Source organism: Paralichthys olivaceus, chromosome 10 (genome assembly GCF_024713975.1).
Source record: "Paralichthys olivaceus isolate ysfri-2021 chromosome 10, ASM2471397v2, whole genome shotgun sequence".
Lineage (NCBI taxonomy): Eukaryota > Metazoa > Chordata > Actinopteri > Pleuronectiformes > Paralichthyidae > Paralichthys > Paralichthys olivaceus.
The window spans coordinates 14736842-14763789 of NC_091102.1; the positions used below are offsets into that span (position 1 = coordinate 14736842).

At 40.2% G+C, this 26948-nt stretch overlaps 1 protein-coding gene across 1 annotated transcript; it reads left to right on the forward strand.

Annotated features, from left to right (window-relative positions):
- The first annotated feature begins 1226 nt into the window (after nucleotides 1-1226).
- Nucleotides 1227-25579, forward strand: htr1fa (5-hydroxytryptamine (serotonin) receptor 1Fa). The gene is made up of 3 exons (XM_020089876.2): nucleotides 1227-1340; nucleotides 22881-23005; nucleotides 23384-25579. The coding sequence occupies exon 3, from the start codon at nucleotides 23385-23387 to the stop codon at nucleotides 24579-24581; it is 1197 nt and encodes a 398-aa protein (XP_019945435.1). The 5' UTR covers nucleotides 1227-1340; nucleotides 22881-23005; nucleotide 23384; the 3' UTR covers nucleotides 24582-25579.
- The last annotated feature ends 1369 nt before the right edge of the window (nucleotides 25580-26948 follow it).

Here is a 26948-nt window from a genome sequence, read left to right on the forward strand (position 1 = left end):
TACAGTGCCCAGAAACACATAATGTTGCTCCAAATCTTTACAATAAAAAACAGAGACTTTGGATAATAACTTTATTTGATAGCACCTTTTACAACAGCAGTTACAAAACGCTTCACGAAGAGGACAAATCAAAACAAGAATACAAAACATCAAATACAAGAAGCAAACTAGCAAAATGTCATTAAAATCAAGTACAGCAAATTGTATGATAAAAAATGGAAAATCAAAGAAAGCAGATAAATAATACAAGTAATGGTGAAAGAAAAGGATGAAAGATACATTTCCACTTCAATCCACATATTTCAAAATTATTCTGCACAATAGCGATCAGGGGGCAGAGCCACGATAGCAAAATACCATCAAATCAAGGCTTGACCAGTCATTAGTCAGCCTCAGCTGCCAATCATGATGTTTCAACCCATTTTCATAGCATCAAATAACTGATTAAATCCAAACTCACAGGAAAAATGACTTGAACAAACATCAATGTGATAAGAACTTGCTAAAATGACAGAAACCATCACTGCTCGCATGTTTTTTTTCTGTTGGTTTTTTACGTTTGAAGTGGTCACCATTTCATTCAATTGTATTAGATTTGGCTGCAACGCTGTTTACCCCTGAAACTCAAAGTGTTTTGTGGACTCAAACACTTCACCCTTTCCACTGAAACACGTGAAACAGTGGCCGTAAAGTGTAAAAGCTTAAATAGTCATTCTTAGATAGTCACGTTTATATTCACGACTCATCATTGTAGACAGTGGATTGATTACAAAGGGATGTAGTAGCTTGTATGAGGAAAAGTAAAGTAAATAATTTCACAGTTTGAAATAATTTTGTGGTAGTTCGAAAAAAAATAAAATGTATATACAGTGTATCCATATATGAGAGTTAATGAAATGTCATATTTTATTATTATTATTATTTAATCTCAAATTAGGGAAATAACCCCGAAGGAGACTCATATCATGGGTCACACACAGACACATGCTGGACCTCAGATCAGGTGAAGTTTGACAGATGATGCTGCTGCAGAAAACAATGATGTGGTTGTTCTGGTGAGAGCAGAGCTGTTATTATCTCATGTCTGTCCTCACACCTCCTTCTTGTACTGACGCACCTCTCTCATGCTCTGTCTGTGGCCAGCAAGCGCGCTCCCGCTTTGCTTCTCCCCCCCTCCCCCCTCCCCCTCCACTCTCTCTCACACGCGCTCTCTCTCCATCCACACACCAACCGGGTGTCGGTGTGAGCGTCGCGGTACCGTGAATGGGCAGAAGTGGGGGATGTCATATTCTTCTCTCGCTGCCTGCCGTTCTCCTGTCTTTTATATCCACGGAAGCTGGGTGAGTTCATTTCCCCCCCCCCAGGCGGGTTAAACTGAGGAGGAGTGTGGAGTCTGACCGGGCAGCTCATGGACCTGAAATTGTTTAGTTACTGGACAGTCATGTGTATTGTGTTTAATTAATTTGGGCATTAATATGCTGCTGCCGTGTTAATTAATTGCTTCCTTATTGAACTCATTGTCTCTGTGGGCTGTGCCTGCACCTTTGTGCACAGCAGAACTATTCCAATGCTTATGATATGATAAAGTCAGGGCGGAATTCACTTCCAGAATAATGTGGGATTTTATGCAGGAATGCATGATCTAATTTTTTTATGAACATGCTCCAATCATTGTTTTTCTCAGATTCAAGACAATGACTAATAATCAAGGGGTGGTTTTAATTATGTAACAGAATGCAGGTACCTGCTGTGATTAGTGTTAGACTGGTTTCTATTGACTGCCTATTGCCTGGACCTGGTTCATTAATAGGTAGTAATTATGAGGAGATTCCTCTTCTTACATGGGGTCGATTTGAGAGCAAAGCATCACTAGTGGTTGCGTGTGTGTGTGTGTGTGTGTGTGTGTGTGGGAATGCCCGATGTACCACTATTCTGTTGCATGTTGAGCTCAGAATCTGTTGGTAGACCTGACTCAAAGTCACCAACGTGGTGGTGGGATCTAACTGGGAACCAGTTTTGCTGCAATGGTTCTTTGATGAGAGAGTCCACTTAGGAAACACTGATGGGCCAAGCCAAAGAGGATCAAGCCCAGGACATCATCACCATGTGTGATCCAGAAGGTATATGTGTGTGTGTGGTAGAAATAATGGGAGAAAGACGGTGTGTGCTTGTGTGTGTTGGAGCATTTGTTTTCGGCGTCAGTATTGGTGTGGTAGAGATACAGTGAGGGAATCACAGGGGTGAGTGACTTGCATGCTTTTTCTATGTGCATTCCCATGGCTGAGCACACAAACACACACACACACACACACACACACACACACACACATACACTGGCTGTGTGCCAGAAAAGAATGCCAATAGCAGATGGTTTTGTTAGTATTCTGTGCATGGCAACAGTAGTATGGTTAAGGGTGAGGTTAAATACCATGCTTTCAAAAGATGAGCAACAGTTATGGTTGTATTTAAGTGAAAAAACACTTGGTTAAGGATGGGGAACGCTCGTGACTACAGTAAATTAAATTGCAGAATTGCACTGGACTACTGCATGAAAGTTGGACAATCTACACACCCATCCACCACCTCTCTTCCTACCTATGCGTTGGCACTTAACACTGATGTAATTATCAGGATGGTGGGCTGGTCTATGCGTAGTGTCACTGCAATGGTTAAACGAGGGTTTTTAATTGACGCACAATAAAGCAGAGAATTATCTCGCAGTGCAGGGCAGTGTTGAAAAACCCTTTTCATTTAATGACGTGAAATATTGAAAGAGGTCTTCACACTGGGCTCCTTTTGGACAAGGAAGCACATTAACCTATGGTTCTTAATTACCAGGGGGGAGAATTATCTTTGAAAGAAAAAAATAATGGACACCATCGATGAGTGGTCAAACCGAGGACACGTTGGGGATGATATGAAGCCACAGAGCAGGATGTAGTGGAGGCTCATCCTGTGCAAAATCTGTGTATTCATGTGTAAAACAGAGCATTTGGGAAACTATGATTTCATAACTCGTGCATACGTGTGCCCAATGTTGCTTTATGTAATGAGCATGTGCCAGAAACACCAACAACAACTGAGTCTACATACCAGTTTCTATACACTGCACTGCAAAATGTATCATCACTGCATCACACTGACAACATTCACAGGCGTCTGCCCTGCCCAACATTACTTGAAACAGCGTTCTTCTCTGGTATTTGAGGGATCGTAGATATCGACTTTATAGACACTTACTGGCCCGGCATGCTTGTTTGAGCATTTGTATTCAGATTTGCGTTCTCGTCTAGACAGAGATATTTTACAAAATGAACATAGTGTGGACAGAGTGGTATAACAGCACCACTCCATCATATGCATGACATAATTGGAGACAGGATACATCAGTAACTATATTACCTACCTTAATGGCCTAATGTGATGACCATTACACTTTAATATCTCTGAAGCTAAGACATTCAGTTGTAGTGAGTTGTAAAGAAATGGCATTAGTGTCCATTTGAGACAGAGACAGATGTGCTACCTTCACAGACTTGATAGCAAGAATTAAAATGATCTTCACTTCTCACAAGATAGGACATGTGCTTAACAGGGAGAGGAGCATTTAGTATCAGCAAATTGAAAAACCACAAAATAGGGTGCGATGGGAAAATAACACATGCACATGTCAATCATTCACAGAAGCTTTCCACTAATTCTCCCAGAGAGCATTATGGTTAGTCCAATAACGAAAAGATAAAAGCATCTGTTCACACTTTTAATGTGCGTTTTCAATATTTGCACATCCCAAAATGGAGAGGTAAAAAATAGTTCTGAGGCGTAGAGAAAGAGAGATGAGAAGAATCTGTGAGTGCTGAATTGCAACTTGTGACAGCCAATCTGAAAGTATAGAGGACATGTTTGCTTTTTCTTCCAATGATATTAACAAGTTTTTTCCCCCGTGTTTATAATGGGCCGCAATGATGCGTTCAGGTAAATTAATAATGTTTATAGCCTGAGGGATCTCAGTGGTGAATTGAAAGTTTATCGTTTTTAATGGGGGCAGGCAGGGCTGCACAGATCCACTTTTTATATCACTGCGGTGACCAGCCATTCGGAATTTATCCATCCCTCCACTCATCCATTCATTCATCCATCCATCCAGCTTGAGTAGCGGAGAGTAGATATTCCAGACTTCCCTCTCCCCAGCCACACCTTCCAGTGCCCCCTGAGGGTAACCAAGGCGTCCCCTGGCCAGATGGGATATGTAATCTCTCTTGTGAGTTCTGGGTCTACCCCAGGGTGTCCTCCAATAAAAGGTTCCCTGCATCTTGGTTGGGTATCCAAATCACCTCAACTGTGGTGTGAAGGAGCAGAGGTTCCACTCAGTGCTCCCTCTGGATGTCTGAACTCTTCACCTCATCTCCAAAGCTGCTTTTAGACATGCGCTGAACTCTGGATAATGTCCTTAAATTATCCAGAGGGGCAGTATGTGAAAACCCAAACCTCAATATCCAGGATTCAACACCAGAGCGTGGGCATGTTGATTACATTTATAACATGTGACATACATGTAGAAGACACGGAAGAAGATGTCCACTCGGAAGACTGCAAGTTTTAAGAACTACCAGTGAAAGTCCGGGTCCCATTGTCTGGACTTAATCTGGACTTCATGTGTGAAAATGGCTTAATTCTGAGCCCAGCCAACTGGTGGAGAAAACTTAATTTGGCCACTTGTTTCCCAATTCTTTTTTCCTTATATATGCTATATAGATCTGATGTAACACCTTGTTTGAATGTTAAAAGCTTTTTAATATTTATAGTTTATATAGCTGATACACGAAGAACCTACACAGCTCGATATATTTAATTATGCCCACTGTGTTTTTATGTTGCTGGTTTTGCCGTTACTGCTGTAAGCTGTTTGCACTACAGATTCAATCAAATAATGCCGACACCTACAAATTGGAAAGCCTTTTTGTTCTTTGAGTGGATGAGAATTTTTTTTTAACTTGTGCTTCCTTGCTTGCTCCTCTTAAATCTCAGTTTGTCCTTCCCTGTGACAGAGCTGTCTTTATTTCAGAGCGTCATTTCATTAGTACAGATGCTGTTTGAGTCTGAAATGTTCCTCTCTTATAGTCCGACCATGCGAATTAGATTGATGAGACAAGAACAGTTTTTCAAAAAAAGAAAAAGAAATGGGCTTATTTAAGAAAGACCTTTTAACCGATTCTGCCCTTGAGGTCTTTCTGTTCCCCCCCGGCTTCTCATAAAACCCAGACAGATATCCAAAGTATAGTTTTTCACTCACATGTCACAGAGGTGAGAGCCTCTATAAAAATCTGTCTATATACATCTCACCTTTTTAAGTCGAACAATGAAAAAAGGGTCTTTTGGAGCTCTAGGTGTATGTGTCTGTTCTGAAAAGAACTGTGTATGTGTGCTTCTGTGCTATGTTAAAATACCCATTGCCTCCAGGAATCAGTGTTTAATTAATTGTCACCAATCCATGACAGACGAGAATTCAGATGAGAGTTTTTTCGCCAATGTTACTTGCCCAAAGTATGCAAATGCTAGACAGCTCTCATTGTTTTTTTTCATAGATATTTGAAGACATTTGAGAGGTCTTCAAACCCAAGACGGCATAAAGCAAACATAACAACACTACCACGGGGATTCTTGTTTGTGTGTGCGTGTTTGCGAGAGAGAATACACTGCAACAGAATAAGACAGATGGAGGGAGCACCAATTTGATGGAACTTCGTCTTGTTAGCAGAAATGAATTCTAGACAAAAAGTAACTGACTTTGTAAAGGTGAACTAGTAGCCATAGCTTCTTAACCTTTAGGGGCTGAAGTGGACCTGAAGAGATCATCCATCAACTGGGCACATCTAATAGAGTGGCCCATGTTTGAGAGATGGACTCTCCCTTTGGCCCCCTATGTGAAACTGACTCTTATTGGAACGAGAGTAAAAGCCTAAAGCCCAGACAGTGACACCCACAGGCTCCGATGTCCCGAACATTCCATAAAACAAATAGGTGAAGTGAAGGACATACTGTTTGTGACTTTGGCTCTATGATGCAAAGCGTGTCGTGAGAGTGTGAGCAGGTAAGTCCCAGTTCAGGGACGGCACCATAGACACATCCCACAAAGTTGAGTCCTTTAGAAACCTGAAGGGCAGCCAGGACATTTACATTCTCCTCCTAGTCTCCTGTCTCCTCTTATAGAAAATTAATGCTGCTCTACCTCAACTATGTAAACAAAATAAATCTTATTAACTTTAAGAATAAGGGCAAAGCCAGTTACAAAAGCTGCTAAGTCATTGCGCTATGTTTTTCAAATACAAAGTTCCACGTTGCATAAAGAGAGCTATTGGACACCCAAGGCTTTTCCACTATATTGTACTTATTACATAACTTTGCATTATGAATAAAGCAAACTTGCTAACCTTTACCTCACCATTAAGATGTAGTCTTATATGCAACACCCAATCATTTTCATTTAATCTTGTATAAGTTAATGTAAGGTGTTTACTTTAGTGGTCATGCAAACTACCCTGCAATGACCCAGTTAGGGACGTAAGCTTTTAACAGCAAAAATAAATGTGAGTTTTGTCCCTATTCATCTCTGGTAAAGTCAAACATTTACAATCAACAACTCCCCCAAATCTGATTTATGATACAACAATACTATGGTAAAGGTTTGGTTAGGGTTAGGCACAAAAACAATGATGTTCAGGGTAAATTGACTAGGGACATATGTTGCCATAGTTACACTAAAGACACACGGTAAATTAACACTGGGTGTTGAATGGAGCCTGGAAACCACCAACTTGTAAGAAGTTAGTTATCCATTTCGACCTCAGGCATATATGGATTTTCTCGCTCTATGATAACTACTGAGGACTTCTTTAGGGGACAGTCTCTTTCCATTTTATCACCAAGGTTTTTCTAAATAGATGAGAGTAAATCCTAAATATTATCAACAAATCCTGTGAAATCCAGTATCTTGTAACTGCTGTTCCATCAGTTAAATGCTAATACATTCATCAATAATAAATCATCACCAGAACAAAACAACAGTCACAAAGAGGCTGCTAAAGACACATTAGAGCCGTTTTGAGACACAAACTCCGGCTCATGGGGTCTGAACATTTTCCAAAGTTTGCCCCTTACATGTATGAAGAACACAAGAAACAGGAGAAAATTCAGGTGAGGGGTTACGCCTAAGTGAAGCATTTCATTGCAGCCTTTGAAGGACAGGTAGCCTGACTGATCAACATCACCAGCATTAAAATCAAGTTGCTAAGATGGTATAAAATAATCAGTTTCTCGGAAGGATCTAGCAGCAGGGCAATGCCTTTAGAATAAGGTCTGCATCAAGGACTCATCTCAAAACCTTGCATTATTACAAACTTGACATCTAATGAAAGCTGGTGGTTGAAATACCAACTCTTTTCTTTAAGGATTTAACACAAAACAGTTTTCCCCTCTAACATTAGCCTGAAGTTTCGATGAAAGATGGAGTGGCTGACTCTTTGATGGCCTTAGATTATGTTTGTTTTTGTGCTTATTTCTGGGTAAACAGCACTTTGTTTTAAACACAAAACAATGAAGGTTTATTTTCTGAATGTGTTGCAAGAAGTCAAAGATCAGAGCTTTGTTTGGCTATTGCTTGGTGAATAAGGGATCGAGCAAGGACTCATGGGGACATTGTAGTGAGTCCAGCCTTGAATGGTTATGTACTTTAAAAATCAGTTCCGCGCTGTCTTATTAAAAGGCCAAACAGGTTTGAATACAAATTTCCCATTTGCTTTATCCCTCGAGGCTCTTTGCAGTTCCAGTTAAAAGGTCAATCAATTCCCTCTGCCTGTAATTCCACTTAACTCAGTTTCAGAGGGAGACACAAGTCATTGTAGGACTTCTTCATTGACTATTAAGGACCAAACTGTTAAATCAACTTTGAAAGCTTGATAAATAAGCAGTACATGATGCGACATTGTAAAAACGATGTGAACAATTTAAGTGCCTCAAGTGAGTCACATGTGTAAGACTGTTATAAAAAAAAATATACACTTGATTGTGCCGCATTTGTCCATTACTCATCTCATGAGAATTTGCAGTGACCTCATCTCATCTACTTTTATAGCTGTTAACTTTGTACTGGATGTGTAGGAGGGCTGTAGATGCAGGTTGTATGAGCAGTTGTGTGTGATTGTCTGTGATTTATGCCTTACAGTAACTGAATATTATGAACTTCTTGCAATGTGTACCAAATCGCTTTGTGTCTTGCGCGATTGTGGCTCCGGAGGTAGAGCGGGAGGTCAGTAATTTGATCCCCAGCTCCTCCAGTTAGGTGTTTTTGGGCAAGACCCTGAAGATAGGGACGTTTCTTGGATAAAATTATAGATAGATTTGTAGGATACTATAGATAATTTTCATGATGAATGTCACAGTATTTCTTTAAAATTTTAACGACGATTTTCTGGTTTTAAACTCGTCCTTAAATGTAGAGGATGACAAACACTTTATAAACAGCAAAACAACAGACAAATCTGAGCTAAACCAATTATGTGTTATACCTCCTCTCTGTGCCTGCACAACACTTCAGATATTGTTGTATTGCCCAGCCCGAACTGCAGACACCCTCAGTTGCTTGTTGTGTGAATGATGTGTGATGGAAAAAGTGTAGTAGTAAGAGTATAGAAGCGATGCGTGTGTGTAAGAATGGGTGAATGACTTGTGTAGTAAAATCATTTGAGTGGCTGATAAAATAAGAGAAGTTAAATATAAATACAGTAAAGTCATTCAGTGGTTTATGCTATATGTATTGGAAGGTGTGTGTGTATAAAAATATAGAGCAAGGTTTTGTATTTCCATGTAGCGTTACTGTTGGGAAAATTGCCACTTTTGTTTCATGCATTCGTATATCTTATCTGAGCTTTTAGGCCCAGTTATATTGCTCCGTGGATCTATGCTGGAACGCTGACACGCTGACACAGTACAATAAGTCTTGATCGCAAATCTTCTAGATTTTCTTCAAATAATAGCAAAATACTTTAAATACAAAGCAAGTACAGCAAAACCAGTTCAGGAAATATTTTTTAAATATAGATTGAACTGTGAGTTTGTTTGGAAAATGTAAAACAACGGACTCCTCAGAAAAATCCAGGGCACATAGCAGTACCGATGATGGGCAGGGATTTAATAAGCTAATAAAGGTTTGGTGTGAGATAAATAAACAAATGGATGATGCATTAGGGAAGAAATTGATAAGCATTTCCACATATGTATTATTTTTGAGGCTTGCTGTCTGACATGATTAAATGAGTGGATAATTGCATTTCTGATCCGAAAGGGTTGGGTCGATGTTTGATTTACAAGAAGCCTCCATTAACTGACTTCCTCTTTGTCTTATTTACAATTACACTAATATCATTAAATTACCACAATCTCTTCAGACGATTCCTTAAGTGGTTTTATGACTGATTGATGAGATATAATGTTATTTTCGTCATTTCATCAACAGTTTTGAGTATGAAATCCCAGAAGCAATAACGAACAAGACACTCCAAAGTAATTCCAAAGTAGAATTTAATACATGTAAACACTAAAGTGAGGTCATTAAATTAAATACGCAATAAGTAAAAAAAAGTTGCAGGTTCCTTATAAGTTACCTGCAATATTTGAACTTGAGCAAGAAATCAACAATAATATGTTTATTATACATATATTATTATTTACCTATTTTTTGCAAAAACTACCTTCATTTAAGACAAGATAGAACTATATTATTCCCAAAGAAAATTATTTTCCAAAGTTACAATAACAAAGAATAAAAACAATATAAGTAAAGAAATAAGCTAAGTATATTGATGTGGATAAAAGGCAAATGTCCATAGTCACCCTTTGTTTTCATCTATCATGCACCATATCTCCTCTTTTCTCTCTGAGGAAAGTAGAACCTCACTCTCACATTCAAAACCATCTTGTTCATTAGGAGATGCCTCCAGTCTGCAGGAATGACATGTTGCTAAAGTAGCTGAGAGCCTGTTAACATGGTGATAATCCAATAATGTATCAACTCCGACTCTGACATTTCAAATACATCTTTGTCATTATCATACAAACAGAGGAAGAAGGAAACAATCCAATGTTGTGTGACATATTAAAACAGTGGAGGAGAATAAGAATAAGAGGCACTTTAACCCAAATATCTGCTATATAGAATTTATATAAACAAAACTATATTACTGTATGACATGTGGCTTCTACCTATAATAATAATAAACAACAACTATTTATATAGTGCTTTATTTAAACAGACACTTAACATAGGTTCAAAAGGAGAAAGCAAATTAAAGCAAATTATATAAAATACACAATTAATTACACCTTTAAAGCAATTTCATATTTCATATTAATCAATTCAGTACTAATAATGCTTCTTCATATTTAAAATGTACTTCTCCAACATGTAGGTCTGGAGCAAAAAGCTCTGATCTGTCTAAATGAAGACTACTTATATGTAAAAGCTCTAAAAGTGATGGATGGGATATGAACTTACATTTAATAGACACTATACATATTTTATAGTTCACAAAAGGATTATACGAGAAGTCTATGGCTTCTCTCAGATACAGGTATCAGTGCAGGGTTTCATCTTTCAACATCCAAACTTTTCTAAATTTATATATTTAATAAGTGAACCAATTCAAAAACGTACAATTTCAGCAACTCAAAAGTAGGCATTGGTGCAACAAATTACTAAAACAGTCAAGTTACTTCGATAAATTTGTATTGCATTATTTTCCATTCATTCCTCTGTTGACGTTTAAGAGAAGTCTTTTAATTTTTAAGCATGGGATGGGCCGACCAGCTACGTGATGAATCAAGACCATAAAGCATTCGATTCTTGTTGCAACCCCGCCTCACTCAGCATTTGTCCCTGACATCTTTTGACCACATTTGACATTGCAAGCATTAGTTTCAACACAGTCATTCAATACAAGTTCATTGTACGATAATTTAACATTACCTTTCTAACACCGCATTACTTACTATCCCAGGTTTGTTTGTGTTGGCATGTTCACGTACAAGATCAGGGGTAGATAAAAGTAAACTCACAACTATGAGTTATTTTAGTTCCTTATGTTGCAGGTTAAACGTTTGTTTGATTGTTCAGTATATGTACCATGTGTTTCTCTGTTCCAACCCACCATGCAGGATCATGCATGAGATGGTGCAGCCCGGGAGTTTTTAAGGTACTGTTGATGATGTCACGGATGACATCACTGAGACAAACCAAGTAAAAGGGTTTTCTTTTCTTGAGGAAAGAATACTGTGCCTAGTTACCTGCTCATTGTGGTTCTGGCTGAAGGTGTAAACACCCTATTGAAGCAGCTGAATTGTGTTGTTCCAAAATATAGAAGAAGCTCTGTTGCCATCAGCATATGCCTTTTCTCTGAGTTGTATAGTTTGATTGTTTATTTTCCCCTTTTTCAATTTTTCTTGTTACTTAGCGTTTTGGTCAGCACTCTATGTCAAACTCTTCACCTCAGAACCAACAAGACGTTTGCAGAGTGGGGCTGCCTTTGATTTTGTTTGACCTTCGAGCTAGACTATCCTACATCTCTAAAAAAAGGTAAAGGCACAAGACAGTGTACATCACCATTGCAAATGATCTCTTTCAGTGACCTCCAATGCACTTCCTTTTAAATGTAACCTTGCTTTCGTGATTTTCACTCCATTGGACTCTTTTCCTCAACTCAAAATAAATTCAAAACATGTTAGAAATTGTGGTTGCTCTGTGGTTAACGTACCGAGCGAATTAATGTTTTTCTTAAAAAGTCGCTGATATAGACTTGTAAAACATCATTTCACAATCTGGCTTGTGGTAAGCCTACCATGGATGGTCAAGCTAATTTGGCTGGTAATGAAAATTTGATTTTTTACTTCTGGAACCACACTGTTGAGCTCTATCGCATTTGCATATTGCATTTACTGACACATATAACAGTTCAGTGTACTTTCCAAATCCATATTTATGGTAACTGATGTGTTCTAAATACCAGTCCTACCCCCCATATCCTCCACCACCTGGCCCGCTTCTCATCGAACATTTTCCGTACATCTGCTGTGGGCACGGCTGGTGATGATCCGAGCAAAGACTAATGCACTCAGAGTTTGTTCCAGAGCTTAATACCTGCTGAAAATTAGTTCTGATGTAGCCAGAAATCTGTAATCCAATAAGTAATTTGTGATTTATTCAACCCCCGTGGCTAAGATAGACATTCTTAAGCACATTTCAATCGCTGCAGGCTGTAGCGTTCAAAGCGTTTTTCCTTTACCTTGCAGGTTCTAATCATTCATCTGTTTCCAACAGTGAAGAGCCTGCAGCTTGAGTCAGCAGCGAATCAAAGGGGGAATTCAGTAATTTCATTTAGTTTTTCATAAAGGGTTTATCATGTTTTTCTATCGGCATGCTTCTAATATATGCTACAAAGCGTCAGTGCCTTTCACAACAAGTTCTCCATACCCCCTCTCACAAAAACAGAGTTACCTTCAAATATCATATACAGTACGTGTACCAAGAAAGTGCTTTTTTTCAAACTTCATTTTAATGAATTTCTCCACAGCATGAGGGGGTGACTTCTGCCAGCACAACCTTGATATGCACCAAACAACTCCAAGGAGACTTACTGAAACACGATGGCTCTGTTTCCAAGCAAACTCTTGATGCAGTGTAGAGAGCCACACACCAGCAATGTCATGTTTATGTCACGACAATTATATTTTGTGTTGTTGGAATGAGGGAGTTTTTGTTTTTTTTATATCTTTCTTCTGCTGATATTCGAAGGACATTTGAGCCATCAGCCCTGACAGCTGCATGCTTTTTAAAATCAATAAACATCTAAATCATCATTATCATCGTGCAGATGTTTCCTTGATGTCAGAATAAAACAGAATTCCAGTGGTGGGATAAAAGAGGACATGCCATTAAACGACTATGAGTATTGCAGTTCTACATAAAGAGTGTGTGCTTGTGTTTTTTTTTTTCTCCACATGGACCACCCATCAGTTTAGCCATCTGTTTCATTGTCATTACCATTTACACTAAGGTTCCCTCATTACCAAGTAACTCTTGTGGAAATAAGTGAACACTGGCAGAGGATATTAGCTCCTGCAGGTTTGAGGAACTATGCATAAGGTGCACTTTAATTAAATCCATGTGGCTGATTAGTCAGTATTTAGTGTTTAGGGATTATTTATGCTATGTGACATAGAGCATAAGGGTGTTTAAATGGAGTAAAACTGTTTACCATTCATAAATATAATTAAAACATCTAAGTTTAATTATATGCATGTATGTGCGATAGAGCGAGTACATGTGTATGAATTACAGTTGTTCCATTCTATTTTACTCCACACAAGAATATCCTCGAGACGAACGCTGCCATCTTGTGCATTTGGAGCCGTTAGTGTCTAATCTCAGGGGTTACATCCTGCGGAGAAAGTGGTCTCCTTAGCTCACAAGGAGGTGGTCTTTGTGGGCAGTGTAGGCCTTGAAGGTCAAACCAAATTGAGGAGGTCTGGTCTACAGAGGATTTCTGTAATCGCTGTCACTTGCCCTTATTGCTGTCAACTAGCAAATAAAAATGTTATATTTAATGTGTACTGCTGTTCCGGTGGGTCGACACGTGAGAGCATGATGACATAAAAGATCAAATGTCAGTGACCGGCGTCATTTACCTCGTTGAAAAATGGTTCATCGCCAATGTGCAATGAATCCTGGGAAAGTTTGGGCTGGGTAGAGTCCACCTGTTAGGGAGCCTCTGAAATGGGACAGACTGTGACGCAATCAGTCTTCAAATACAGCCTCTTCAGGCTGCAGCACCTGAATTGAGACACTGCTGGAGTCTGTGCAGTAGTGATCAGGGATGGATCAACCAATCGCAAGTCAGTCTCTGCTGACAATCATACATTTTCCCGATTTTATAGCATTAAATAACTAATCAAACCAAACTTTTGTTGGACATACAACAGTGTGATAAGACAAGACTTAACATTAACCATCTTGGAGAAAATGTATTTGATGTGTACTCTTACTTTTTAGTTTGGTCCATGTCCCATACACTACCATGGATGAGGCAAGGTTTATGAGATTCACTTTAGGTGACAATTGAAAGTTAAGGTTTTGCTTTGCCTTCACTCAAGGGAAGCAGTCATGAGGCCCATCTTTATATAAATGGCGTTCACGTGCAGAAGTAGCTGCAAAGGCTCGATGTTTGTTGTTTATTCATTAATGAGTATTTGTGATATTAACTTTGAATCAAAGGACTGTAATTAAATGGGAGGTCCATGTAAAGAAGCATTGTATATTCAGAAATGCAGTATTTATAGACATTTGTCCTCTTTTATCTCCACACTGCAATTAAAGTGTTTACCCATAGTGCTGAGATCACAGAGAATTATAACTCACACTGCTGCAGCTCTATTTATCATGTTTGTTTCTGTTCATTAATTATGGTTGAGTCTAACTAAGCCAAGCAAATCTACCACAAAATATAAGGAAATACACAACTAATTGTGGATTTTTTCGAAGAAATAGACTTCCTTTATATCGATTCCAATCCAAGAAATTTAACTCCAAATGCAGGAAAATGCGTCTCTGTGGGCTGGATGGGGTCTGTGGCCGTGTTTTGCCAACGCATTTTGCAGAAACAACTTTGTTGCCGGGCGGTGTCATACCGCATACATATGTTGTGTACGTGGCAGCATGTGTTGATGTTTCTCAGGGTTAAGGAGCCATGATGTTCAGAAAGAGGCAAGCCACTTGCTCTTTTCATCTGTTGAGCTGCTAATATTTTCCTCAGAAGTTTTTCAATCTTGATTCCTTTTCCAGTGGAGTTACATTTTTAATTTACTGTGACCTTACCTTTCCATGTTATCAGCACGATTAACAACCCCAGTAGCTGTAACATTTTGGTATCAGGCCATTAATTATATCCAACTGCACATGCAACATGTTAAATATTTAAATAAATACTCTCATTAAGTCATAACACCACATTGCTCCCTAGCCCTAATTTGAAGGAAGATAACATTTTCCCACTTTTTTCCTGGTACTTACTGTAGGCAGTAGTAAATAGCACAGACCATGTGATGGACTAATCATATTGTTTTGACCTTAAAATTATATTTTTCTCTTCTAAATGATCCCGTCAAGCTCATCATTCAGTAGCTGGACTTTTCTTTTCCTTATCTGTGTGAAGGTGCTGTTGGTGTAAAGGTTCCCATCCTACACTGCTGACGTGCAGGAGTTGAGAGAGATGATCTGCATTTTTCTAAAGATACATTAAAAAAATATTCTTCTCAACTGCATCATGCGAGAAAGGCAAAACCAGGCATGGTTAAACTCACTCACCTCTCACACCAAGCTAAACGATATCTGGTTGACTTTTTTTTTTATTTCTGCTCCAGCACACAGGGAGCTGCTCACAGTAATTAATGACAGTTTTCCATAATGGAAGCAGTGGCTGTTGTCAAAACACATTTAAAGGAGTATAAATTATTAAAATCAATGTGGGCCACAATTAAATAAGTGACATTCAGTATGAATAAGCACAGAAAATGAAGAAATGTACCAGTAGGCGGAATAATAACTGAATCAATCATTTAAGCTTTCATGTTTTTGGAGACAAATCTAATATATACTCCATGTAACTGCAAGGAGCTATAGACTAAAGGCTTTGATGACATGATGTCACTATAGGCCCTACAGTATAGGTTAACTGCGTTTACCTTACTGGCTACCCTGCATTCCTGTTATTTTCTCCCTGTGTTTACGAGGGTTTTTATCCAGGTACTCCACCTGTATGACTGCAGGTCTACATAAGTTTATAATGGTCTGAGAATGTACCACACTAGTATAAAGAATACTCAACTGTGTCCCTCAGTAACCCGTTGAGAACACAGGATGGGTAAGACTCGGCTGTTGTGTTGTCAGGATGTTCAGTGTTGCAGAGAAAAGTAATTTTTCTTGCAACTGTGTATATGTGTTTCCAATGAGGGGATTATATAACAGGGATCGCCTCCTTATGCAATGTATGTACAAATAGTCCAAAGGGGCAGTGTTGCTGCATCCTGGGCTCAGCGCTGTCCAAGACGATTGTGATTGGTTAAAAAAGTAAACACATGGCACTGTGCGTTTTTCCCTCCACAGCAGAATGGTAATGTGTGCAGCCAGACCATTGTCCAGCACTGACACAATGATGCTGTGGAGATCCAGATGTGTGCGACTGCCATCTCCTCGACCCACAGAGGATTGTGTGGTTATTTTGCAGTGTGTTGATTTAAAGCCAACTGGTGTGTAGGGCTCTGTGCTTTCATTAAGCTGAACTGTGGAGCAGAATGTTTAATGATATAATGCTTTGATGCTGCACTTTCACATTAAACACTGGAAATCAAACATGGTACCAGTCATGCTGCCTTCAAAGGGACTCGATCAATTGAATGGAAATGCCCTCAAATGAAACGGTGGATGCCAGGCTCCTCTAAACACGCACCCAATCATTTGAAACTCAGCACAGAATGCTTTACGGTGTTTATTGCCTTAATCGCATTACACCTGTTTGGTCGATGTGGATCTAAAGTGTGTGTCTTGAGCAAACTCTTGATTGTGTAGAATAACTAATCAGACTGTTTCTTTCCTGCACATCCTCTACACCCCTGTCATCACCTTACAAATTGCCTACTGGCTGTATCACATATTACAGCATTAATGTTTGCTGGTGAAATCTCTTAGTATGAGCAGTGTTGGTGAAGTTACATTTAAACTGTGCTAGGCTATTAGTGACTAGAAATGATAATGGGGTTACTGTGTTGTACTGGGGATCAGTCAGTCTCATTACTTGGCTTCACTTTCTCGAAGCGACACCAACCATTGGCTGTTTTTGTTGTTCGGTGACAGATGGTGATTATACTCCAGTCAAGCAAAATACCACCTCCTCTGTGCAGTCTCTCTGTATTACTGATGCACAACTGGACAAAAACTGATCTCAGCCTGTTTAGCAGTGAGTGAGGGATCCTTGCCATCATCTGCAACAAGACAAAGGTGTTTTTGTGCTTCTGTCTCCAAGTGCTGCAGTCGCTTCGACAGATTGCTCTGTTCGCTTCGTGACCTGCACTCAATTTACATGTACTGCAGAAATTCATTTGTCTTTATGCAAATTTCAACTCTGTAAATTTGGTCTTTACCTTCTTCTCTCTTCTACTCATGTTTAACAGCAGAGATGATAACGAGCCAACTGGCACATCCTGTAAATAAGCTCTACAGTCGCATGTAGTCACAAGATTATCAGACATATGTACTGTATGTTTGTCTTTTGTAATGTAGACAGTGTAACAGCTGCCTTGTGTGTCAAGTTAGTCAGTTCAAGCTCCACATGTGCACAATATTGAAGTTTGGGTTATTAGTGCATCAGGGTTTCTACAAGTTAAATTCAAGACTTTTTAAGACCATACTTATACTTAGACAGACATAAAAGAATATCAGAGTCCCAGAATGACTTCCACTTCCACATAATCAAGGATAAAGTGAAGAAGCCAAGTAGAGATAACACTTGAAACCCCATGTTATCTCACAAAATACAAGGCAGAGACAGTATCCATAGACTTATCAGTTCCACAAATGGTCTGGTTTGTAGTTTTATTACAGCATGTTTGTATCTGTCTTGTTGAGAAAGAAGACACAAGGATACAATACAAATTACACTAAGACTTTAAGAATTTAAGACTTAATAAATAACATTTTAGTGAATTTATGATTTTTAGGGGCCTAAAATACTGACTAATGAATTTAAGACTTTTTAACACCCTGTGCATTTAATTCCTGGAAACCTCTGTCTAAAAAATGTATTCACCTCAGAGAGACATATAACAAGAAATGTTTGTATGCAGACGACAGATGAGAGAGAGAGGCTCAGACGTACATCAGCTTTGATACTGATAGATGATTATTTCTAAAGTCTGCACAAAACCTAATTCAAGGCACCATCTGCCCCACAAATACAATAGATTGTTTTGCTAATTGTTACTTGGATGTTTAGCCTTCACTATGCAGAATGGTGTATGTGGAGACTCGGACATTCGAAGGCCTTGCTCATGTTAAATCAGACTTTAGGTTGTGCATGTACGAGCAGGACTTTGTGTGATTACAGAAGCCAATCAGGGTCCAGTACACAACTTATACAAGTGTGATGTTGAAAGTTGAGCTCTAGAGTGCAGATACACTTAACATTAACTTTTTTATTAAGCAGGTAACATCTTTTGTTCCATGGTTTAACTTTTAAAGATGTTAAATAAATAGTTTTACGATTGCTATGTATCCATTGTTTGCAGTTACATGAGTTTAACTATCAGTTTAGAGGAAACTGTGGGAGTCCAGTATGAAACTTCAATCCTTTACTTGTCAAGCAGTGCAAAGCAACACCAATATTAACCATTGCTTAACTTCTATTTCTATCACTTCCTTGCCCCTCTGCTATAATTAGAATACCAGCTAACCGAGGCTGTCTTCAATAGTACTTTATGTTAGTGAGTCACCAGCGTCTGGTGAGGCCTCGGTTCAGCATGAGAGGATGAAGAAGTATAGCATTGCCCAGAGGCCGTATTGTAAACCTCTTGTCTTGCAATCGCAAAGATGGCTGGAGCTCTTGGCAACTGACGTTTATCACCACCTCCACAAACAACCGCTCCCGGCAAGAGACCACATTTAGCACCTTCTGAGAAAATTCTGTATTTAGCAAAGCATATAACAAAATGCCTTAAACCATTTTGCTCGAAACTTGATATAACCAAAAGTGATGTTGCAGACAAAATACGCTAAGACAAAAACATCCAGGTGTGTGCAACGTATTTCTTCAACTGAAGCTGGTTAAAACAACTCAAACACAACGCTGACTGTGGTAAAACAAGAACCATGTCCAGTGCACAAATTCTATTTTCTTAGGGGTGCACAACAAGCTGGATAATTATAATAATACACCATCTGCCATGTACGGATTAGGGACAGGCGTAAGGAAAAAAAAGAGAGAAAGAAGATTTAATACCTTTTACATTTTGAGAATAAACTCCAACTAAATACGATCCATCAAATCCAGAGGGAGGTGACTGACAACTATGTGTTCAATCTTTCCAAGCATGTGTGGTTTTAGTTTCTTCAAATACCTGATCACCACAGTGTTTCTGTTACAAGAGAGTGAATTCCCTTGATACTAAAACTGATTCTGAAGAACAGTTTCACAGATTCATCAACAAAAGGCATTTTGGCAGTCACATGTGCTAATGTTAGTTTGATATACTCTTAAAAGTTTGACTTCAGCCCTGAAATTTAAGTTCTCCTCTAATGTGGTTTGATATTTTGATTTTATTCTTGTAATTTCAAATTTATTCTCAAAATGTCCACTTTATTCTCTTAATTTCAAATTTATTCTCAACATTTCAACCTTATACTTGATGTGCAAAATTTTAAAAAACATTTGCCACTAATGCAGTTTGACTTTTTCCTCAACATTGAGATTTTTATCTTGACATTTAGATTTTATTCTAATTTCTGTAATTTCAATTTTATTCTTAACATGTCGACTTTATACTCATAAATTCAACATGTTGATTTTTTCTTTACCTTTTAATTTATTCTTGAAATGCAAAAAATTGAAGTAAAACAACATCTTCCTCTTCTCTTTTCATTTCTCCTGCCTGTCCCTACAATACTCTTGCACGGCCGTGTTTGGACTCCGTGAGTGCATGAACCATTTCCATCAAATTCAGTCCTCGGGGGGCATCTCTCGAGCTAATACTTCTATCTGCATGAAGCAGGTACAGAGAGATGAAGGCGACATGCGTGTGCATCTGCTTGTGCAGTGAAACCCCAGCATTGACACGCATGAACCAATCCAGTCGAGCTTGAAATGAGGACACAGGTCAATAAGTGCGAAATGGCGACTGCTGTAAAATTGACATGACAGTAGTTTAGCCCTCTCAAAGCGACGGGGATGATATCTCCCTGTCATGACACGCATGTCAGTGTGTATGAGTGTATGAGTTATTGTTATCCAAAATACTTTGCTTCTTATTCATCCTTGATATCGATCTACATTTTCTTGCTAGCGGTTTCTGATCTGCATAAAATACCCTCATCTGTCAAAATGTGATTAAAAATTAATGAGTGCTGGAACATTGGAACATTATGGAAATGTTCAGTAGAAGTGAATAATCCTACAGCGAGCCCTTTACTTAATCGTGTCATCCCATGCTATTACCATTTCCTAAAAATCCACACTAGTATGTCATGTATTGTGTTTTTGTGCGGGGTGCTTTTCTCTTTTAGAAAGCTAAAATTAATATTTACTTTAACTTCTGAAGAAAATATGCTTCTGCTCAGTAAATCAGGACAAAAACAATATTTTATCACCTCAGAGAGCATCCCTTGCTCTATATTGTTTTTTCTGTCCACCAAATTAAACAGATACAGCAGATGAAAATAGATAAACATTGAGTTGTGGTGGCCTCTTGTGTTGCTACTCATTTTCTATTCCAGCTCTCAACATCTCAGAGATTATGCGACTCCACTCGGCACGTGCAGTTTCCCTGCCTGGCGCTTTTGGGTGCGCCCTGGAAATCAGAGTGAAGTCGCTTGTGCAAGTGCGTGTGTGCAGAGAATAATCTGTCTTCATCTCTGGAAGTCGAGGAAATATTTAAATATTTCCAACATGTCCCTGCTTTGTCAGCCGTCCTGTTATCTGCACAACCTGAATCTGGTGCCACATAATGACCTTGTATTTTTTTTTTTTTTTTTTTTAAATGTGTACAGTTATTTGAATGCTGTGTAAATAAGAATGAAACCCACTAAACATTAGAAAGCAGTTATCAGGTGCTGGTTATCTGTTATCTCACCTTATACATAATGAAAAGACCACTAGCAACAGCTTAAAAACTGAAGCTGTTTTCCCTGCTCACTGAATTCATGTGAGGGCACTGGGTTTTTCTCTGAGTGAAGCACAGAGCAGATTCTCACTGGAGCTGATCTTCATACGGCCTTGAGCAGAGAGCCTATGTTTTAGAGCGTTGCAAGATAAAAGCACATGATTTCTTTGTTGCATATAATGACAGGGCTGACGCAACTCATGTCGTCAGTTGCCAAATTTACAAACTACATGTATGCACAGACACACACTGCACTTCAGCATGCCCAAACTGTTAATATTAAACCATACATTTGTGCAAGAAACGCTGACAGGAGGAGCTGTTTTCAGATGCAAACCTGAGAGTGCTGCAGAAGTGGAGCAGTAATTATCATCTATCTATCTGTGCAAAGTAATCTGCATATTAAGTAACACTTTCCTCCATTTTGATCTGAGGGTAAATGGAAAGAAGCACAGAACTGCCTCAGAACACAAAAGAATGATTGGTATTGTCTTTATCGACTAGAAGAAGTACAAAGACACTAAAAGTCACAGTAACAAATAGTTAATGCATAAGATTAAGTGTGTCAACATGTGTTATAACCAGCACAAATGTGATTTATTTTGGACAGTGAAATATTTTTTCAGAGATGATGCACATGAATCAGTCTGGTACAGGGGTGGCATGTGCCCACACCACTGAATGAGGTCTTAAAACAATACAGTCATATGCCTCTGCACTGCTCTTTGTGAATTTCACCTGCATATTATATAAGATGGTCAATATTGTGATGGCGATTTAAATGCCACAGTTTCACCTAGATTTTATATCTGATTCTATCTGGATCTTTTCATAATAAAGAGATGTTCCACCAGTGATGGTGTAGCTATGGACCAGGGACGCTAACATCAGAAACTGCATCTAAATTCATCCATCACATAAGTTTAGTTAAACTTTGAGCTTGTTGTTACAACCCCTCATCAGTAGAGGGTGCTGCATCAGCCTCAGCACTCCTACCTTCAGCGTCCTTGCTATGGTCCAACATCCATCCGTCCATCCATCCATCAACTATAGCGCTTATCATTTAAGGGATGGGGAGGAACTGGAGCCAGTCCCAGCTGACATTGGACAAGAGGCGGGGTACTTCCTGAACAGGTCCCCAGCATATCACAGGGACATACAGAGACAAACAAATCTCACATTCACACCTACAGACAATTTAGAGTTTCCAAGCAACCTGAAGACAATCAGCAGGTCTTTGGACTGTGGGAGAAAGCTCAAGAACCAGGAGAAAACCCACACAGACACGGGGAGAACATGCAACCTCATACTGGGAACTGGGATTTCAGACTAGGGACCTTCTGGCTGTGAGGCGACAGTTTACCACATACAATATATAAGCAGGCACTTTGCCTTGTGTGATAGTTAACTGAATTGAAATCTCTCACCTCTCTCAGCTGTCATGTAATCTCAGAGCCCCATTCACCCACCCACCTGCCCGCGGACCATACCATCTGGGAATGGAACGGTCTCAGCAGAGACCTGACAGTCAAGAGTTGGCTGCCTCTGCTCCATCACCACATTAAGTAAAAACTATTGTACTCCTTGTGTTTCTATAGCAACAGTTCCCACTCATGTCTTCAGGATACTGAGCAATGCAATGCGAGTGGACAAGAGCGGTAATGGCAGTCATACCTGAGCTTTTTTGATTTAATGGTGGCTGTTTCTAAATTAATGGTCAATTAATTTCTATTCACGATTACCCTAATTTTGGTGTGTGTGTGTGTGTGTTTAACTGCATCTGCAGTGATTTTTTTCTGTTGTGTAACTGCTTGTCCTTGGCCGCATCTTCAAGTTTTTTTTTCCCTTTCTCTCTTTCACTCACGATTTCTCTCTCCTGTACCCTCCCTCCCTCCCTCCCTCCCTCCCAGGTGTTGGTGAGTGACCGGGAAATGCGATGGCAGAGCTGGTGGGCGGGGCAGATCAGAGCAGACCTTCTGCTGCACACTGAACCAATTGGATGCAACTAGTCCTGAGCTACAGGCCGTATAGTCAGGTAAACTTCCGTGGGCAAATTTAAGTAAAGATTGTCAAAGCTCCGCCAACCATTTCATGTCCCGAGACATTGAACAGTCTCGAGCCCTTCAAAGTCTACTATCTTTAAACGGCACATTCTGAATGAAAACCTTCCTTTCATCCGCTCTGACATGTTTTATGTATGAAGTTCAGAAAGCAAAATCACTGGCTATGAATGTTTTAAAATAGAGGCGGAGGGGAAAAATAACAGAAGTGAATTTAGCAGCATGTTTAAAAGTTGACTTTTTAAATTCCATTATGAAGAGATGAAAAAAAACAAATAAAGCATTTTTAAACAGCAAGGTTTCCCTTAGCTTCCTTTATATCTAACGCACACATCTTTGCCTTCTGCTTGCAGAATGGATTTCCCCAATTCCACTGAAGGGGTGTTTGCTACAAGCAGCGGTGGTTATGACTCACTGGATACCAATAAACTTCCTCCCAGTAAGACCCTGCTCACACTGACCCTGTCTGTACTGGCTATCCTGACGACATTCTTCAACTGCCTGGTGATCACAGCTATCGCAGTGACCCGCAAGTTGCACCACCCAGCCAACTACCTCATCTGCTCATTAGCAGTGACCGACCTGCTGGTGGCGGTTCTGGTCATGCCCTTCAGCATTGTCTACATCCAGAAAGAGAAGTGGGTCATGGGCCAGGTGGTGTGCACCATCTGGTTGAGTGTGGATATCACCTGTTGCACATGCTCCATCCTGCACCTTGCAGCGATCGCCATCGACCGTTACCGGGCCATCACTGATGCAGTAGAGTACTCTCGCAAACGCACAGGGGCCAGGGCTGGTGCGATGGTAGCACTGGTGTGGCTCTTGTCCACCCTAATCTCACTTCCTCCTCTACTGTGGCGGCACTACAGCGGGGACGCAGACCACGAAGACCAGTGCATCATCATTCACCATCACATGGCTTTTACCTTGTATTCCACCCTTGGAGCTTTTTACATCCCCCTGCTGCTCATCCTCATCCTCTACTACAAAATCTACCGGGCTGCACAGACCCTCTATATGCGTAGAGAGGCCAGCCGAGCCAGCCGTCACTCATGCATGACCAATGGGAGCATGATCCCCTCATCCTACCCTGCTGGAGATGGTCATGTTGATGGGGGGCCTCGGAGTCCAGAGCCCATAAGTCCACCAGAAAAGTCTACCTCTGAACCCTCAACCGAGGAACCTCCACGCGAGCGGGTGCGTGCCTCGGCGAGAGCTTTCCATTCCAAGTCACGCCGACAAGAGTCGCGCAGTGAGTCACGCCGGAGCCAGTTTTACCAAGGACCACGGATCTCTGGCTCACGGGAGCGCAAAGCGGCTTCCACATTGGGGTTGATAATAGGCGCCTTTGTCATCTGCTGGTTGCCATTTTTTGTTAAGGAGGTCATCGTCAACACCTGCAGTGCTTGCAGTACGTCAATGGAGATGGCCGACTTTCTGACGTGGTTGGGCTATCTCAACTCACTGATCAACCCTCTCATCTACACCATCTTTAATGAAGACTTCAAAAAAGCTTTCCAAAGACTTGTTAGGTGCAGTCATTACCTCTGATTGTTACAATTGCACAAAATGGTGCCCATACACCATCTACACAAAACTGAGAGGATACAGACTAACTAGCTGGTGGCCAGAGATTGACGACTGATTAAGTGGTGGCTTCAATGTACCTGGGAGAGAATCATCTCAGAAAAGGATTCAAGACAGTCCACGAGGCATTTTGACCGCCTTAATGTCACTTGCTCAGCAATGAGCTCCGCAGCAAGGCTCCGCATTTAAATCCACGCCATGCTATTTATAGAACAGCCTGAGATCTCCTTGATGTTAATCTGTGTGCATGTGTGAGGGGACATCGACATGTGGGATTTTTTTAGAGAATGGGCCATTGCTGGCCTTTTGAGGTCTGTGTTCAGATCGTTTGGTGATCAGCTCCATTTAAAGGTCTTGAAATAGCTCACACATTATGTCTGTCCCATGTAATGTTCTCCCTTCTATCGGCTGGCTGAAATAAATGTGTGAAATACCACAGCAGACCAGGTTGTGATTTTTCTGTGGCCATGTTGTTTTTGACTGACCGTCACAGTGATCATTAACAGAAGCATTGAATGTGGTGTGTATTCAGTGGTAGTTATGATGATGACATAATTAATTAGATACTCCGAAAAAAATGGGAAGTTATCGCTTGCTTTTCATGAACTTCACAACAAGTGGACTCATTGAATGAAGTGAACTAGTTAACTTAGGTTCAGGAGCAGGGCCACTGCTCAACCACACCTCTCACCTGTTCAGCCTCAATATACCAGGTCGACCCATCAAGCTCTGTTCGTCTCCGTATCTTCCTTTTCATCCTCCTTCCCTTATCCCTACCCTCATCCATTCATCCCACTTCCCTCATCCCTTCATCCTCCTCTCCTAATCCCTACCCTCATCCACCCTCCTTCCCTCATCCCTTCATCCCACTTCCCTCAATCCTTCATCCTCCTTTCCTCATCCCTACCCTCATCCATCCTCCTTCCTTCATCCTACTTCCCTCATCCCTTCATCCCACTTCCCTCAATCCTTCATCCTCCTTTCCTCATCCCTACCCTCATTCATCCTCCTCCCTTCATCCTACTTTCCTCATCCCTTCATCCCATTTCCCTCATCCCTTCATCCTCCTTTCCTCATTCATCCTCCTTCCCTCATCTCTACCCTCTTCCATCCTCCTTCCCTCATCCCTTCATTCCACTTCCCTTATCCCTTCATCCTCCTTTCTTCATCCCTACCCGCATTCCTTCATCCTTCTTCCCTCATCCCTAGCCACATCCCTCCATCCTTTCTTGTCTCATCCCAATCTGCATCCCTCCATTATGTTTCCCTCATCACCTCATCCTCGGTCCCTCATCCCTTCATCCTCCTTCCCTTATCCCTCCCCTCAGCCTTCATCCTCAGTCTCTCATCGCTACCATCCTCCTCTTTCGCTTATCCCTTTATCTTTCTTCCTTCCACACTCTAGGTCTGCCTTTGCCTGGTCACAAGTGCATCTTCTCAGACCAGCCTATGAGACGCTTCTTCACGCCTACCCTTTCATTCCTCGTCCATTCATTTCTCCTCAACATCCGATATATCAATTTCAAACCTTTAAATCATATAATGTTGAAGCGTGGTCCTTGCTAGTAAAATGCTTTTTTATAGATGAATATATAAGAATGCCTTAAGTGTGAAGAAAATGTTTTATGATCTGGGACCAAATCAGTAATTAATTAACACTTGACACTTGACACTTTACTATGAAAAATAAACTTGGGGAAAAATATAAAACATATTTCGCCCCAAAGAGTTTTAAAACATAGAGTTACCGCTTATATACAATTCTGCAACATTAATTGATCTTCATGCACAAGCCTTCAATTTTTGGAGTAAGTATTATTGATTTATTTTCCTTGCATCCATTAGCAACCCATCTCACACCTACACCATAGCCAACATTTGGTTAACGATTGTGAGAGCCAATGGTGGAGAAATCCTCATTACATTACTCCCACTCAAGTACTTGGAATAGAACTACTATTTCTTTACTGCCTCCAAGAGGGCACATGATGTGTTGATGGAAAAACATTGTGGATGAGTCAAGTGAGAGGGTGTACTGTATGCCAGGGAGATAATACACAGTTTGTGTGTGTCACATATTTACATGCATCTCTGATGGTATGACCAGTATTTGTACGCTGTTTCTTTCTCTGTCTCGCTCTGTCTCAACCATCAATAATAAACAGTCCTCAGCTGATTGACGTCCCCCTGTTTTTAATACTGATTTTCTGAGTGATGATATGGTGTGTGACGTTGCTATAGTGGCTGTGTGTGAAAGGAGTAGAAGTAATATCACAAATGATAACTCTCTGATTATCTGTATATTTGTAAGTGACTGTTGATATGACATAC